Raw genomic sequence first — 18,827 nt, forward strand, 5'->3', positions numbered from 1 at the left:
TTGATTTTACCAGAAAGGAATGTGTAGCCTTTTTGCATTTCCTAGAATGATACTTTTTCCCCCCTTAGTTGTGAAAATCATCTTAAGAAACAGTGGTTGGCACAGTGTCTTTTATGGCTAATACTTTGGGGTTGTTTCAGAATGTTGAAATAGGGGATACTCACTGCTAATGCTGTAGCTTCCCCTTCTCTGTTCCTTTCCCAGGCAATATTGGATTTGTTTTAAAATCATATTTCCTTACTCATTTTGTTGGAGCTGTTTATACCGTATCCTGCATGGGGGTCAAGGACAAACTTGTCAAAAGTGGTTCTCCCCTTCCACCATGTAGGTCTCAGGGATTGAACTCGGGTCATCAGGCTTGGTGGCAGGTGACTTTACTTGCTGAAGTATTTTGCATGTCTTATTGTAGGATTTTTAAAAAGCTGTATTTATCTTTCAAAGATATTATGGGTATGAAGTGTTTTGCCATTTGTATGTCTGTGCACCTGCATGACTAGCACCAGTGGAGGTCAGAAGAGAACATTAGATCCCCTGAACTGGTGCTACTGGCAGTTGTAAGCTGCCATGTGGGTGATAGGAGCCAAACCCAGATCTTTTGTAAGAGCAGCAAGTTCTTTTAACTGTTGAACCATCTTTCTGCTCACCTTTTGTAGGATTTTAATTAAATCAAGGTTCACTGTCTTGGTTTCTTTTTCCCCCCTACTATTTTACCAAATTAATGTAATTGTTAAAGTTAGTATCCTTAAATTTCAAATGGAACTATAGGGGGAGATCTTTGTAGTAATTAAGGTGTTGCTTTATTGTTCTAGAAAAATTATTGTAATATGTGTGTGGTACTTTGTGAATGTGGACACATGGGTATGGACACACATGCTGCAGTATACATGTGGAGGTCAGGGGACACCTTTGTGAAGTGGGTTCTCTTCTTTACCTGAGTTCTGGGGATTGGATTTAAGTAATCATGCTTGTACTGTAAACACCTTTATCCACCAAACCATCGCCCTAGCCCTGTTGTTATTTTTGAGATATAGTGTCGCTATGTAGACCAAGCTGGCCAAGATCTGCTTGCTGTAATCACCACTCCCACAACACAGACACCTCATAGGGGATTAAAGGCTCATAACCATGTTTGTTTGGGTTTTTTGTTGTTGTTTTTTTGTTTTTTGTTTTTTTTTTTTTTTAAAGTCAGTCTCACCATGTAGGCCTGGCTGGCCTGGAACCTCACAGAGCTCGGCCTGCCTCTGCCTCCTTAGTGCTGGGATTAAAGGGACCCAGCATCCCTCCTCATGCTTTTTAAATTAAGAGAATAAAATTACTATTTTGTTGCTATAGGTAGATTGAGGCATGTTAATATATCTCTTGTTAATAAAATTCCTGCAGTAAAAGATGCCTATACAAATAGAGACTTAGTATTTTTTTCACTCAAGAAGTCTAAAGAAGGCCGAGCATTGGTGAAATACACCAATAATACCAGCTACTCAGGAGGCTGAGGCAGGAGTGTTGCAAGTTTGAGATCTGCTTGAGTTGTGCAGTGGCTTAGGAGACCAGCCTGGGTAGCTTACTGAGACTCTGTCCTCAACTAAAAAATAAATTGTAAAGGATTTGGTAGAGGGCTTGCCTAGCATGTACAGGAAGACCTTGTGTTTAATCCCAAACACCACAAAGCAAAAAAGAAAAGTCTGAAGAAATCTCAGTAGTGGCTAGTAGCTGGTCCCTTATGGTCAGAGTGACTTACTGCTCCAGCTGTCAGGTCTTTGATTTAAGAAATGTAGACCAGTGTCAATGGCACACCCCTTTAATCCCAGCGCTAGGAATAGAGAAGCAGGCGGATCTCTTGTGTTTGAGGCCAGCCTGGTCTACATAGTTCCAGGACAACCAGGGCTACAGCAGAGAAGCTCTGCTTCCAAACACAAAAAAAAAGAAAGAAATGCAGCCGAAGTAGCACCTTTCCAGAAAAACTTAATATATTCTTTGCTTCCTCTAGGTGACTAGAAGTATGCCATGCAACCACTCCTAGTCCAAACTAGAAAATTTTCATTATGACTCAGGTATATTGCTGCCCTCAATAAAATCTGAATTTTGTAGTTAAGGAAGCAGAAAATGGATATTGGTAGACATTAGCTTGGCTGTCACATCTTATTACTTGCTTTTTACCAAGTACCCTCCTTCCTATCAATCATTTTGTTTTAACTCATGAGGAAACCGTCTAGATAGGACAAGTGTCTCTGAGAGTGTCCAGGAAAAGAGTACAGGTACTGAGGGAGTAAAGCTATGTATTGAAGACTGGCTGGTTTAGGTCCCACAGGGCACTGAGTTTCTGTGCCTTAGTATGTCAAAAGGAACATTCTTCTAAATATTTTCCCTTTCCATCCCTCCCCACCCCTCCCCTCCTTTCCTTTCTTCTCCTTTTGCTTATCCTTCTTCCTCTCTCTCTCTCTCTCTTTCTTTCTGAAAAAGGGTCTCCTGTAGCCCAACCTGACCTAGAACTTGATGTAGCCGAGGATGTACCTGCAGGAACCCTGGACTCCTAATCCTCCTACCTTCATCTTAGTGCTGAGATTTCCAGTGTGCACCACCATACTTGTTTCTCTTTTCCTTTTTGTGATGTTGAGGATGGAACACAGTGTAGCTCATACCAGCAAGCACTGTGATAGTGAACTATATCCAGCCACAAACCAGAGTTTCTTAATCTCATCTGAAAGTGGATCCTAATTATCTGCTAGTCAGATAACCACATGGTCATACCATAAAGGTCGGGTTGCAGGCAGAGGTGCTTAGACCACATTCGTGTATCTAGAGACTCATTTGAGATTGGCAAGGGGACAGGCAGAGGCAGGCACAATGGAGAACCCCTGTAATCACCAGCACTCAGGAGGCTGCAGTAGGAGGGTCCTTTGAGACCAGTGAGTCATCTGAAGGAGAGGGCCAGGGGTGATGAGATACAAACATGGCAGCAGAGAGACAGAAAAGTGAAGGCTTTCTGCTACTGAGGACTTATTTTGGGACCTAAAATGCGACAAGTTTTTATGTAAACATAAAGCCTTTTGGGAGCATCTTAGGCTAGTACCTCTAACAGATGAGTACACTGGGGCCTCTTAGTGGGTCCTGTAAACTTCCAAAGGGTAAATAAAACACTTTTTTTTTTTTTTTTTTTTTTTAAGTTACAAGCAAGCTTTCAGACAGGCAGGTAACTCATGAACCAGAACTAGTCAGCAAGGGCATAAGCATAGCTCAAAGAATTTTTGAGGATTTGAGAGTCTGGGTGAAGAAAAGAATACTGGAGGCAGGCTTGGTGGCCCATGCCTGGAGTCTACCAACCCTTTCACAAGGGTCGATTAAGACATTGGAAAGCACAGATGTTTACATTAAGATTCATAACAGTAGCAAAAATTACAGTTGTAATAGCAGTGAAAATAAATCTATGGTTGGAGGTCACTACAGTATGAGGAAAATTGGAAACTACTGCTTTAATCCCATTTTAATCCCAGCACTCAGGAAGTAGAAGCTGGTCTTGGAGTTCAATGCCAAGCCTTGTCTGTATAGTGTATAGGTCATCCAGAGCTACATAGTAAGACCCTGTCTCAAAGAAAACAAAAATGTTGAGATGAAGTTGCTAAGTTAGAGACTAAATTGGCTACCCAAAGCCTTACAGAGCAAAGAAATCTTACTCTGTAGGGCTTTCTTGTCTACCAACTCAGAGTTATCTTGATTGGCGAAATTCTATATACATTCCAGTTAAGGAATTAATTGATTTTTGAAGTAGAGTTTCATGCATCCAAGGCTGACATGGAATTCTATGTAGCTAAGAATGGCCTTGAGTTTTTTTCGGAGGGAGGAGTTGGTTTTTCTTCTCTCTTTCTCTCTCTCTCCCTTTTTCTGTCTCCTTTTCCACCTTCCCATCCATCTTCCCCCCTTCTCTCTCTCTCTCTCTCTTTTTCTTTGAGGCAGGGTTTTTCTGTGTAGCCTTGTTTGTCCTGGGCTTGTTTTGTAGGACAGTCTGGTCCTGAACTCACAGTGATCTGCCTGCCTGTACCTCCCTGAGTGCTGGGATTAAAGGGGCACTCCACCACTGCCCAGGTTGGCTGCTCTTTCTTAACTAATATTTAACCACATCATGGCTACAAGATGTTGGTCCATGTTTCCAAACCACCTGTGGATATTAGTTAGTCACTAATTGGTTTGTTCAGGGTTTCTCAGCAGTGATGCAATTGGCATTTTGGGTCATATAATTTGGGTGTATGGGGAGGAGTGTATTATATCTGTATGATGATTAGCACCATCTGTCTTCCACCCTCTAGATGCTGGAGATGCCAGGAACATCTCCTTAAGCTGTGAAAGCCAGGTATGTCTCCTGATATTGCCAGATGCCTGGAGAATTATGTCTGTTTGAGATAACTGAATTTGATGGCTAAGGGCAGTTCCCACCCCGTAGAAATGAGCAGTCTACTGGACTTGTGATAAACATAACAATTTAGTAGGACACTCTTGTGTATAAAAGTAATATAAAAATATAATACATAAATAAAAAGTAATATAAAAAGAGAGTAATATACATACTCCCTGTTTTCTCAGATAATATTTTTAGACAAAGGTAGAGGAAGAAAACATTAAAGTATGTAGCAAAAATAAGTGGACAGTTAATCCAAACCAGAGACCTTTGAACAAGACCCTGCAGATCTTGGACATTAGTGCTGCCAGTAGGAGGCTTTCTAGAGTGTGTTTTCAGAAATACTTCTTATATTGCAAGAGGCAGTGTTGTATGTTGTAGCAAGGGCATAATAAAATTGGTGGGTAGGAAGAAGTTTGTATTTGTAGTTGATTGCAGTGTTTACATTGACTCTAATGTTTATTAAAAGAGAACTTGGACCAAAGCTAGGTTGGAAGGAGCTGTCAGCTCCAAGTCAGACCAGAATTTGAGGTACTTTTGGAATAGCATGACTGGATGGAAATGCCAGCGGATAGGTAGTCTTGTGGTCTAACAGTGGTAAGGCTAGAGGCAGAAATTGGATAAACCAGGCCAATAAAAGTTAGGACTGGAGCTTGGAGAGGCCAGTGGTGGAGTTTAGGGGAAACTACCTGGAGATAATTTTGAGACCTATACACCTCTGAGGAGCAATAGAAAATGATAGCAAAAGATTTGGGGCATAGCCAGGAGAGGAAGAGATACTCAGTGGTGTCCCCTGAACAAACCCAGTTTTCCTGTCTGAGGAGCAGCCCTCAGGTCCTGTGAGGCCAGAGAGGCAGACAGATCTGATTATTCAGGGTTCCATTTGCTGGGGCCCTTGCTGACAGACAGGAGGTCCAGCAGGATTAGCGAGACCAGTTGTATTTCCACAGACTGGGTCAGAAAGAGGTGTATCTATGGGTTAAGACAAAGTGACTTCATCCGTGCTGAAATGTACCTGCCTTATCTGAAAGTAACATCTAAGCTGTGGACACATCCCCACAGCCAGGGTCTGACTATAAAGCTCAACTTGTGACTGATTAGTAATTTGTTTATTTATTATTTGTTGAGAAAGTGAAGGAAAATCCAATTAGGGTTACTGGGGAGCCTTTGTGACAATTATGACTCAAGATGGCTGCACCCATGTCAAGCTGTATCCATATGTAGCATATATGCACAACTGTGAAGTGGGAAGTCCTTAGCAAGGATAGATTGCTTGTGTCGTGCTCAGTAACCCAAGTTAGAATGGTTTGGTGTAGTTGTTGTCAGCATTCAAGTGATTCTGTTTGAATAGGAACAGAACCCAGCTTTCAAGGGGTTGGCTGTAAAATGGGAACTCAAGCTTCTGTGTTCATAGACTGTGAAGGTGGAAGGACTGAGATGGGGGTGACCCTACACGTTCACACATGGTAGTAAGGCTGAAGGTAACCGTTCCATAGGATCAGGAAGCCCACACATGTTTATAGACAGTGACAGGAGGGGTAAAGAGGATCTGGTGTGGGCTGGGGAGATGGCTCAGAGCTTAAGAGTACTTGCTGCTATTGCAGATGACATGAATTTTGTCCCCAGCATCCAGATTAGGTGGCTCATGGCTGCCTGTAACTCCAGTCTGGATCCCCTGAAAGGATTGGATACCCTTTTCTGGCCTCCATAGATTTAGATACCTGCACACTCATTGTGAGCTTACAGATGCAAACATACACACACACAAGAGGTTTTTTGTTGTTGTTGTTGTTGTTTTGAGACAGGGTTTTTCTATGTAGCTCTTGCTGTCCTGAAACTTGCTGTGTAGACTTGATGTTGGATGCATATCAGTGCATAAAAGTAAAAGGCTTATTTATTTTCCTTTCTGTTTTCCTCGAGATAGTGTAGAATATTTTCTTTTTTTGTTTTTGAGACAGAATACCATGTAGCCCAAGAAGGCTGAGTACTAGGATGACAGGTGTGTGCCACAATGCCCAGGTTGACATCTTAAGAGCTTCCTTGCTTATGTGTTTCTCAGTGATGGTTGGTGGACTTGAGCATCCTGTTGTCGGTACCATGATGCTTCTGGTAGTGAGCAAAGTTCTATACACTGTGGTGGTTGCTTTCAGGTTGCTATCAGTTGTAACTCCATTTCAATTTCATATGCTTTGCTTTTCTATTTGTCCTTAAAACACCTTAGCTGTATGCCTTCGAGAGGAGATTATAATGTGAATAGTGCCTTGAGAAAGGCTTTTTCCCAGGTGAGCCCTGCCTGCTCCTGAGTAGCAACCTTGCCCTTTTCTGGTTTGAGCTACTTCCTGAGTGACACAGGTCACCAGGAACACTTCTAGGTTTGTGGGATGGATGCTTTTCTAAGAACTGAGGAGAAGCTGGATAGGGGTGTTGTGGCACATGCTTGTGATCCCAGTATCCCAGAGGCTAGAGTAGGAAGAGTGCCATTTCCAGGCTAGCCCAATCAACCTGGGGAGACCCTGTCTCAATAGCAATGTTAGCTCAGTACATGGGACCTGGGGTTTACCCCCTCATACCACAGTAGAAAGGGGAAGGAGGGAGGGAGTAAATTAAATCATGGTTATTCCCAAGCGGCAGCATCTAGGGTCAGTTTTACATTTTCTTTTGGCTGCATGACTCTGAGAACACACAAAGACACTTAAGTGTTAGGAGCTTAAGCTATAGACGAGTTTCTTTTTCTTTTTTTAGTTGATAATCCTTTTTTTTTTTTTTTGGTAATACTTTTTTCATACAGTATATTCTGATTACTGTTTTCCCTTCCCTGACTCCTCCAGATCCTCCCAAATCCACACACTTTCTTGTTCTCTCTCATAAGAAAACAAACTGGCATCTGAAGAAAAAAAGAAAAAAATTAGATAAAACAAAACCATACATATAAATAGGACAAAACAAGCAGAAAAAAAAAAGGAACCAAAGGAAAAGCACAAGCATCACATACAGATGCTGAGACACACACATTTGTACACACAGAACTCTCACAAAGACAGAATCAGAAATTATAATGTAGAAGCAAAACATAGGGTAAAACTAAAAAGTCTGGCACTACCTCCTCAGGGGATTCTTGGCCTTACTTGCCATAGACTTTCAAAGACACACCTGTTTCCGTCTTCCTCAGAGTAGTGCTGACATTAGCCTGTCTCTGTTATTTACCACTTGTCTCACTTCGGCTAAGGCACAGTCTCTAGGAAAACAGGAACCCACGCTTATCGTTTGCATTGCTGGTTCCTGGCACATGTTAGGTGCTTTAATCGCTGTAATGGATGAAAAAGTGAACGAACAAACCACGTTCTTTCATGATTTAAGCAAAATTACAGTTAATATAATCTAGATTCTTTCTGAGTTTTCCTCTAAATTCTTTTTTTTTTTTCTGGAATATGTTAAATTTGTTTGGTTGGTCATGGTTGGTCAGAGACTCTACCTCTAAAAAAACGCTATCTTTATCTTTGTTTTATTTCATTTTTGTTTGCTGACACAGGCTATCACTATGTAGCCCCTGTTGACCTGGAACTGAGTGTATAGACCAGGCTGGCCTCAGACTCACAGAGCTCCTTCTGCTTCTGCCTCCTGAGTGATGGGACTAAAGGTGTGCCTCACTATGCCTGACAACTTCATGGTTGCTTTATTCCTTTCCGTCCCTCCCCTTCCCCTTCCTTCCTTCCTTCCTTTCTTCCTTCCTTCCTTCCTTCCTTCCTTCCTTCCTTCCTTCCTTCCACTTGTAGTAGAAACAAAAGTATAAAGTTTGTTTATAAATCTTGCTTGTAGTAAATTTGTAATTCTTTCATTTACGTGAATCAAGTATATTTGAAACTTAACTAGGAGAGGCTGTTGGCTGTTCTCCTTTAACCCTAGTGTGGGGTGTCCTGGAGCTGGAATTACAGGTGGTGGTTGTGAGTCACTCAAGAGGGGTGTTGGGAACCAATTCTGGGTCCTCTGAAAGAGCAGTACATGCTTTTAACCAGTGAGCCATCTCTCCACCTCTCCTTCTCTTTCTCCTCCTCCTTTTTTAAAAAATTTACTTGTTTTTTGTTTGTTTGTTTGTTTTGTTTTGTTTTGTTTTAAGACCAGATCTCATTCTGTATCTCAGGCTGGCCTTAAACTTGGGGCAATCCAGCAAGGCTTGGTAGCACATGCCTGTAGTCCCAGTACTCAGGGAGGCAGAGGCAGTCAGATCTCTGAGTTCGAGACCAGCCTGGTTTACAAATCGAGTCCAGGACAGCCAAGGCTACACAGAGAAACCCTGTCTCAGGAAACAACAGCAACAACAACAAAAAACTTGGGGCAATCCTCCTGCCTCAGTCTCCTTAGTGGTGAGATTGTAGCCACAGGCCACCATGCTTCTTCACTTCATATTCTTAACAGGACTCTTAATTCTGATTGTTCTTTCTTTTCTTTATTTTGACATCCTGATCCTGTTGCATGAATTCAGTATCATTTTGTATTTGATAGGAAGTGTGATTTATTTTTTTCCTTGTACTTTGGATTTGTGATGATTCATTTTAATTGTCAGCTTGACATGGTCTAGAATCACTTGGAAAGGGAGGCTGTGTGAGGCATTGTGCACATCAGGTTGGCCTGTGTGTGGGAAATTGTCTTGATTTCATTTGTTGATGTGAGAAAATCCAGCCTAAAAGTGTGTGGTATCATTTCCTGGATTTGGGTCCTGAAAAATAAGCTGATCAGGAGCAAACATGCATTTCTCGTAGATGTGATATCAACAACTATTTTAATTTTATGCCACCTTGATTTTTCTGCTATGATAGACTGCCACCTATAATTGTAAGCTAAAATAAACCCTTTTCTCCCTTTCTCTGTAAGGGTATTTTACCATAGAAACAGAAATGAAACCAAAACAGGATTGAAACTCTGGCCTCATGCGGCCAAACACTCTTTCTCTCAGCACCATCCGCATTGGAGCCCTGAAAATGTCTTAAGAATTCCAAACTACCCAGGATTGGTCCCCCCCCATTTTCTTTGTTTTATATTCTGCTTTATTGTATTAGTCTCATAGCCATTCCTTTGTTCATATGTGTTTCATGAAAAATCTTTTAAAAAGCCACTTTAGAGATCTGGATCTGCGCAGAATCTGTTGATAGGTGGGCTTTACTGTGGATCAATTAGAAAATAGCCCTTTGAAGAGAGTGTTTTGGAAATCTTTTATCTAGAAAAGAGATCTCCCTTTCCTACCAGTTGCTGCTGGCAGCCTCCTGAAGGGATCTGACCAACAACTTCTTACCCAGGTGGCTGTGGGACTTCTACTTGATTTGATGAGGAGAGCTACCCACCTCCGTACTTGGACAGGCAGCTTCCCTTGTGCTAACAGGACTTGCACACCCAGTCCTAGGATGGCAGGGGAAGCACCCTGACAGAACTACTCATACAGCTGCCATTCCCGGACAGAATGTCTGGGAGCTCCTTTAGCCTTGGAAAAGCAAACAGGAACAGAGAAATTTTGGAAGAGAGCCAGTTTTAGAAGACTAGCAAGCCATTGGTAGTGAATTTACTACCCCTGCCAAGTTTGGTTGTCTCATTATACATTTTTTAATTTATTCCTTTATTTATCGGGGTAAGATAGGGCTGTGGGGATGTGCTTGAGAGTTTGCAGGAGTCTAATCTCTTGTTCTTCCTCATGGGTCCTGGAAATGGAACTTGGGTTTCGGTTTTGGCAGTAGGAATGATTATCCACTGAGCTATCTTGCTGCCTGCCCCCCTTCTATTTGTCTCCAACCTGAAGGGACAGGAAGGGGGTACCTAGTACTTGACATTTGCCAAATCCCTATTCTTTCTCTTTCCTCTGTACTCAGGCAGCATCAGTCCTGTGGTGGTGAAAACAGTTTATAGACTTTCCAGACCCAGCTCCAATCTGCCCATGTGCACACCTGCTCCCAAACACCCCAAGAAATGCTTTTAAGGGAGGCTGGGCTTGGTGGCACATCCCAACACTGAGGAGCAGCCACAGGCAGTTGGAACTCTTGAGCTTGAGGCCAGACTAGTCTACATATCAAGTTACAGGACAGCCAGAGCTACATAAGCTTTGTCTCAAACAAAAGGCTTTTAAAAACTGAACATAGCCACTGTCCTATTGCAGACACATTCTAAAACTGTATGGCATTGGAACCACAACTCATATGACAGATTTGTTATCCGTCAAACATGCTAATATTCTTAGAACTTCAACAAGGTTTGGCATAGTATATCATAGCATTCAGTGTGGACTGTGTAAGTGACTTAGCATGTGAATAATTGGGACAGTCTTAACTTACAGGAAAGGATGTTAATATTACTGCTGAGAACACACAGATGTTGGAATCACCTGCTAAAAACTAAAGCAGCTGTTACTCAAATTCCCCAGTTGTAGAGCATGGTGGTACATGCCTTGTATCCCAGCACGGAGTAGGCAGGGACAGGTGAACCTCTTGTTCCAGGACAACTGGGACTAACTTTCAAGGCAGTGAGATCCTGCCTTAAAAATAAATAAATAATAAATTTCCCTGTAGGTAACTGTCAAAACCAATAGGTTCAGCAAAAAACTAGTATGAAAAGAACCAATCAGCAAGACTAGAGCAAAGTTGCAATTAAAAACTCAGAAGGTGGCCATCCTCATCATCATTATTACTGTTGGAACCAAGCTCTCTAGCCATTAGCCGAGGCTTGCTGGGACACCGTGTAGCTTTGGCACTAGCTACCCTCCCATGTGTTCTGAATTGCTAAAGTTTACATGGAAGTAGTAAGTGCAGTTGGTTACTTTCTCCTTTTATGATGTTTTGGTGGTTTGTTTTTGATGTAAAGTCATTATGTAGCTTAAGTCAGGTGGCTTGTTAAGCTCAAAATTGTCCTGTTTCAGCCTCTTTAGTGTTGGAATTACTCGAGCATGCCTGTTCCTCCTGAGTTCTTCAACTTGAGCTTGATTGCTAGAAACAAAAAATGTGCATTGTATGCTGAGTTTTAACGTATGTACATGGAATGTGAGGCACTGTTGTAGAAGGTGGGAGAGGAAAGGATCCAAGAACAAATGAATTTAGGTCTGGGAATGTAGCTCAGTGGAGAGCACTTGTCTAGTACATACAAGTCTCACACTTTGGTTCCCAGCACAGGAAGAAAACAAAAGAAGGGCCTTTATCCTGGTATCTTCAAATGATGCGTGTGGCGGATGGGAAGATGACTCAGTGGATAAAGCACGGGTTGCATAAGCTTGAGAACCGCAGTTTGAGTCCCCAGAACCAAAAGGGGGAGGGCTTGGAGGCTGCCTGTAATCCCTGCACTCAGGAGGCAGAGGCAGCGTTCACACTTAGAGCCCAACTATCCTTGCATTCATGTCAGTCCCCCAACTCTTCCCCCTAAATGCTGCGATTAAGGTGGATTACAGGTGTGAGTTGCCATACCCATTTTTAATTGTGCATTTCTGTCTTAAATTTCCTTTTCAAGTTAGGCATGGCTGTCCCTGCATGTACTCTCAGCACAGGGAAGGAAATGGTAAAAGGATCACTGAGCCCAAGGCTCACCTGGTGATCACCTAGTGAATTTTAGGTCAGTCAGGATAATGTTGAGAGTTTCAGAAAAAGCCTTTCTGTGCTGCTTCAGTTGTGCCTGGATATTTTATGTTATTGTCACTTAGTTCAATACATTCCTAAAAAATTTCCCCAGAGGGGTTGCGTGCAGCTCAGCAGAACACTTACCTAACATGGCAAGGCCCAGGGTTCATCCCCAGCACTGTAAGAAAGAACTCACATGTCTGGAAGATCCATACCCTACCAAAGAAAGGAACAGAAAAAGGCAAATTCCCCTGACCTCTGAGTTACTAAGAAGTGTACCGTGCAGTTTTTAACTTCCAATCACTAGGAGATTTTTCTTATCTGTAACTGATTGCTTTGATTATTTTGTGGTCAGATCATTCTACATAATTTCAGTTCTTTTAACTTTGTTGAGATTGTTTCATGGTGAGCATAGTGTTTATCTTAGTAGTTTTGTGGGTTTTCGAGAAGAACATCTTTTGGCCATTGGGTGGAGGGTTCTATAAAGACCTACCAGTGACATCGCTGCTTGATGGTGGTTGTGAGCTGCCATGTGGGTGCTGGAAAATTGAACCTGGGTCCTCTACAAGAGCAGCTAGTGCTTTTAAACTGCTTGCCTTGGCTTGTCTGCTAAGCTGAAGCCTTGGCTTTTAAATATGCAACCTGTGCAGGATGACATGGGGAGATGTCAGGAGTAGAGTTTAACAAAGGAAAAAAATAAACAGCTTTCTAAAAACTTAAGACTTGCCAGCACAAAACATGGTGTTAATTGATAGGTAATGGACTGAAGGGACTGTGGTGTAGCTCGGTCATTAGAGTTCCAGCCTAGCATGTCTGAAATCACAGGTTTGATCTCTAGTACATAGATTACCATATAGACCAAGTATGGTAGAGACCAATGTAGGCCACATGAGACACTGTCTCAAAGTGGGGGGAAAAATGGTAAGACTGACTACTAGTGTATATAAGACAGATGTAAACCACAGTTCTTGCAAAAGACTGGACTATTTAAAGTAGTCTCAAAACTCAAGTGACAAAACCAGTCGAATTAGAGACAGACAAAAGAATAAGGCATTTCACTGGAGAGGACAGATAGTGGGAGGCAAGGTAATCAGGGCCACTAGCCAGCCAGGAGGAAATGGGAGCTGAGATAAAGTATACCACCACACTTATACTGAAATGTCAAAAATAAAAACTAACACTATTAAAAACTGGCAGAGTTTTGGGAAAACTGGATTTCATACATTTTTGGAGTCCTGTAAATTATGTAGCCATCTGAAAAATGGGGCAGCTCCTTGGAAAACTAAGTATGTGTTACCATGCAAGCCAGCAGCTGTGCCCTTCAGCACTGATCCTAGAGACCTGGAAACTCACATAAAAATCTGAACATGACTCTTTCTTTAGTGTTTTATGTTGTTTGTTTGAGACAACGTCTCTATGTAGCCGAGGCTGGCCTCAAGCTCACAGCAGTCTTGCTTTGGTCTTCCCTCTGCTGCAATCTCTAGTATGAACTTCCAGCTGCAACATCTTAAGTTTTAAGAGCATCGTGTTAAGGGAAAAAGGTTTACATCACTACACCCCTGTCTATGCTTATTGCAACACTATTGACAATAGCTAAGTTATGCTACATGCCTGTCAGCAGACAAATGGATAGAGGAAATGTGGTGTATCAGCCATTCAACCTTAAGATGTGAAAGTAGAAAGGACCTAGGGTTCTGGGCTAAGAAAGGAAGGGACTTTGGGAGCCGGTAAGAGAGGAATTCTTATCTAAAACCTGCACGTGCGTGTATGTGTGTGCACGCATGCGCACGCAAAAAGGGGACCAATAGAAGGATAAGAGCAATATGAGCAAAGCTAGACAGCTATAGTAAGGAAGGTTATAGGTGGAAACAAGTCAAGTACAATGAGGCGTGTGCATGGAAAATCATGGACCAGCACTTTACGTATGTGCTAAAACGTTTAAAGTCAAGTAAGTCCATTTCATAATGTTAATAATATCACAGAAGTTCGAGTTTGAAAATAAGTGACTACCAGGAGATTGAAGATAAAAAGTCGTAAAAGATAAAGAAAATCTTTGATAATGGAATAATTCTAAACATTGCCACAAGGTGATGGTTTTATAAGGCCATGTGATGAACTATTCTAGATCTGTGATGAACTCATACATACATGCAGAAGTTTTGAGTCTCACGGTACTACCATGTAGTGTGGGGTAAACCAATAGAGTGCACATGACCTGTACACTAAAGTCACAGAATCGGTCCTTGTGAAACTGCTATTAGCTTAAGATGAAGTGCTTTATAAAGACGTTTCTCTGTTTAAAGAATTTGTGTGTGTCCATGTGGTAGGGAGGTGGGTATACGCAGGTGTCCACAGAGGCCAGAAGATGTCACAGCCTCAAGAATTGGAATTACAGGCTGTGTGAACTGCCTGACATGAGTGCTGTGAACCAAACTTGTGTCTTCTGGAAGGGCAGGAAGTGGTCTTCACTGAGCCATCTCTCCAGCTCCTATGAAAACATTTTTAAAGCCACGTGTAAATATAGCAAGTTCAAACAAGTTGTAGCCAAATGTTGCCCTTTTGAAGAGAGATCTGTTTGTGTCAGGGTCTCATGTAGCTGAGGCTGGCCTTTACTCTATGCAGCGAAAGTTGATTTTGAACTTCTGGTCCTTTTGCCTCAACCTAAGCCCATGGAATTATAGACATATACCGCCATGACTGACTCACATGGTAACACGCTTGAACTCGGGCCCTGTGTATGCTGGACAAGCGGTCTCCCAGCCGAGCCACATCCCCAGATCCCACTTGGAGCTCTAAGGCTGCTGGCATCAGTATTTAACACTGCTTGGATATTCAGGAGAGAAAACGTTTGGCTATTTGGCATGACTAAATTGTCACCTTAAAAAAAAAATAGAAAAATATGCTTTTTAAAAAGATAAGACTCTTCTTTGCTTCATCAAGACTATAAACCCCAGTACCAGTCAGGACTCAGGAGCATACTTTAGTAACATACTAATTGGATGGGAATTTCCTCATTGCTACTGTTTGATTTACTCAAATTTGGTGGTTCTAAATTATAGATGCACATAGGTTTTATATATATATATATATATATATATATATATATATATATATATATATATTTGAATATGGATTCTAACTGAAGAGGTGTGGCCATCAACAGCAAATGCATATTAAGTTTAAGTTTAAAAACCTCCTGCCTGGCGCTTCACAGGCCGAGCTTTTAAATAATTCTGGCTTTGGGGATGCTGTTATAATTTTAGTTGAAGGTAGAGGTTAGATCTGATTTTTCAAAAGAGATCCAGAAATTTCACTGATCATTGAAATAATAGCCTGATCATGTACCAGGATGCCATTATGAGGACTTTAATTCCCATAGCCATATATGACTGTGCTATTCTTATTTCTGCTATTGAAGAAGCTGGGATTCAGTTGGGTAACTTGAGCAAGACTGCACCGGAACTATTTCTGGAATCTGAGACCAATACATTCCAGAGCCAAAGTTGGTGGGCATATTAACCAATGTGTTTCACACGTTTGTCTGTGTGTGTGTGCGCGCACACACACACTGCATATGTTTGTTTGACTCATTTTTGTTTCCAGTAGCAGCGCACTTGCTAAACACACTATTGTCTTTAAAAGTTTTTTTTATTGCATTTATTTGTTGGGTGTGTATTGCTGTGGTATGTATGTAGAGGTCAGAGGGTGATCTTATGGAGTTGGTTCTTCTTGCCTACCATGTGGATCCCTCACGCCACCATCAAGCTTGGTGGCAATTCTTTCACTGCTGAGCCATCTCACTGGCTCTAGTCCCCTTCTTAACCTTACTAAAGACTTCTTCAGTAGCAGCATCAACCAGTGACGGTCCTAATTAGTATTCTTTGTACTTGAATCCTACTGTTTCTAAAAGCCTCAAAAAACCTGGAGGCAGGGTAATAATTTTTATTGAATCCAGAAACCAAAGCCTTTGTTTTCTTATAACTCAATAATCAGATTATCGCAGTTAGGTACCAAGGAGATACTCTGTAGATGTAAATGCATCCAGTCTTGGGATTATCCACTGTGTAGCTAGGCAAGCCCCGAAAATCACAATGCAAAAGAGTGAAAGGTTATACATTCCCACTCTGAAGATTATACAAAGTTTCAATTCCTCTAAAAATAGTTAAACGGTTGAGAATGAACAGAAAGCAATAGGCCCCACCCCAGGTAAAAGTTAAGAGCTGTAATTTTTTTTTTAACTGAAATTAAGGTATGTTGCTCCAAATTAAAAATATGCTTAATAATTAAAAAAAAAAAAAAATCAGCCTGGCTATTGTAAGTCCATGTACCAAGGAACCTGGCAAATTGGTCTAATTTTGTCTTCTCTTCACAGGAGTATATCAAAGGGATCTGTGAACCTGAACTGGAAGAAAGAGAATGTTACCCCAAGGCCATGCACTGCATTTTTGTCGGGGCACAGAGCCTATTTTTGAAGAGCTTAATTCAGGATACTTGTGCTGACCTCTGCATTTTAGACACTGGGCTTCTTGGCATCAGAGGAAGTGCTGAGGCTGTGGTCATGGCCAGGAGCCACATTCAGCAGTTTGTGAAGCTCTTTGAGAATAATGAGAACCTGCCCAGTAATCAGAAAGAGTCAGAAATCAAACGGGAATTCAGGCAGTTTGTTGAAGCCCATGCAGACAATTACACAATGGACTTGTTGATTCTGCCTACTTCCTTGAAGAAAGAACTACTGAGTCTCACACAAGGTGAAGAGAATCTTTTTGAAACAGGAGATGATGATGTCATTAAAGTTGGAGGTGTGCGGCCACCAGAATTCATGCAGAATGCTGCCACAGGACTGAGTATTACTAGAGATGAAATTGTTGCACAGGAAGATTCCAGAAATAAAGGAAGGACCCCAGTTTCTGAGCTTACAAAACAAATGGACACAGCCTTTTCTAGCTCACCAGATCTGCTCTTTGTGCCAGTGAATGGTCTGAGTCCAGAGGAAGATGCTCTTTCCAAAGACAGAGTTTGTCACAAGAGGAGGTCTTCTGACGCAGAAGAAAGGCATACCAAGAAGCAGTTTTCCTTAGAGAATGTTCCAGAAGGAGAGCCATTGCCAGATGGTAAGGCATCAACTGGAAATGAAGTCACTGACCTGTCTGATGCTGCTTCTAACTCTACAAATCTAAGCCCCGATGGAAAAGACACTACAGAAGAAATGGAATACAACATCCTTGTAAACTTCTTTAAAACCATGGGCTATTCCCAAGAGATTGTTGAAAAGGTCATTAGGGAGTATGGACCTTCTACAGAACCATTGTTGCTCTTGGAGGAAATCGAAAAAGAAAATAAAAGGCTCCAAGAAGACAGAGACTTTCCACCTTGCACTGTGTATCCAGATGCCAGACAGAGCCGAAGTGCAGGTGTTGGGAGCAGCACCAATGAGCTCACAACAGACTCCACTCCAAAGAAAACACAGAGTCACACAGAGCAGAATATGGTGGAGAAATTTTCCCAGTTACCCTTCAAAGACTCTAAACAGTGTACCTCAAACTGCAGGATTAATTCTTTCAGAACAGTGCCAGCAGGACAGAAACATGAAATCTGGGGTTCAAACCAGAACTACAGTGGTAATGTAGACCTTGACACTGATGGTCTCTCGCCCTCCATTGCCTCTTCCAGCCCTAAAGAAGTCAGTTTTGTTTCCAGGGGAGCTGCAGGTCACCAGCAGAGGAGCCCAGCTTTTCCTGAAAATGGTTTTCAGCAGCAAGCAGAACCTTTGCTTCCAAATAATACAAAACCTGCCGGTGAAAAACGTTCTGGCTGTTGTGGCTCTCCTCAGCCTAAGCCAAATTATCCCCCACTTTCTCCGCCGATGCTGCTGCCCCAGCTGTCACCTTCAGTTTCAGATGCACGATTGGCAGGCTCCTCTGATCATATCGATTCCTCAGTTACAGGAGTTCAAAGATTTCGGGATACCCTAAAAATACCATACAAGCTGGAGTTAAAAAATGAACCAGGAAGAGCTGATTTGAAGCATATTGTTATAGACGGGAGCAATGTTGCAATTACGTAAGTCCACTCTGCAGATTATTCTTACATAGTTCTCTAAGCAGTGTCTGAGGACTGTGTGTGTAGACTGCCCTATGTATTCTAATGGATCTGCATCCTTCCCTGGGAGAGGAACCATCTGGTCTGAAAAGTTTTTTATTTGGTCTTTTGGAGTTCTGAGCTTCCCTTCTCCTTTTCCTGTGGGTAAGAGATGGTGGAGACTGCGAATTTTCACAGTACAAATTGCCCTGTGCCACATAGTATACAGCAGTAATGAGTTAGACTTTGAAATCTGTGTTAGCACTAGATTTCCAGTACAGGAGTGGAGCTGTTGCCTGCTGCTGCCTTTTGTTTGTGACAGTCTCTTGTAGCCCAGGCTAGCTACTAATTTGTAGTCCTTGCTTCAGCTTCTTAAAAAAAAAAAAAAAAAAAAAAAAAAAAAATCTTTTAAAAGCATTTTATTTTTAATTAAATGTATTTGTGTGTCAGAGACTCAGTTTGTGCATATGACTACAGTGCCTACAGGGGCCAGAAAAGTGTAGCAGTTCCTGCTACTGGAGTTCTAGGCAGATTAAGCCACCTGATATGAGTGCTGGAAACTGAACTCAAGCCTTTCTTAACTGCTGTGCCACTGCTCCCAGCTCCTGCAGGTGCTGATCCTAAGAGTAATATTTGCTGTTGTTGAATGTCTGTCTATATGGCCTCCTAGGAATTCTAAATGATCTACTCATATCTTGAAGTTTTAAGGATACCTGTGGCATTTTTTTCTTTTTCTTTCTGTTCTTAGTATTTGGGCAAGGACCTTATATGAATGAGCA

At 41.9% G+C, this 18,827-nt stretch overlaps 1 protein-coding gene across 1 annotated transcript in view; it reads left to right on the forward strand.

Annotated features, from left to right (window-relative positions):
* N4bp1 (NEDD4 binding protein 1) overlaps positions 1–18,827 on the forward strand; it is a 44,958-nt gene that overhangs the window by 6,308 nt on the left and 19,823 nt on the right. Inside the window, exon 2 of the mRNA XM_021656667.2 lies at positions 16,343–18,030. Coding sequence (XP_021512342.1) covers positions 16,343–18,030 — 1,688 coding nt within the window. The remainder of the gene's footprint in view (positions 1–16,342; positions 18,031–18,827) is intronic.

This window comes from Meriones unguiculatus, chromosome 10 (assembly GCF_030254825.1).
Source record: "Meriones unguiculatus strain TT.TT164.6M chromosome 10, Bangor_MerUng_6.1, whole genome shotgun sequence".
In the NCBI taxonomy this organism is placed as follows: Eukaryota; Metazoa; Chordata; class Mammalia; order Rodentia; family Muridae; genus Meriones; species Meriones unguiculatus.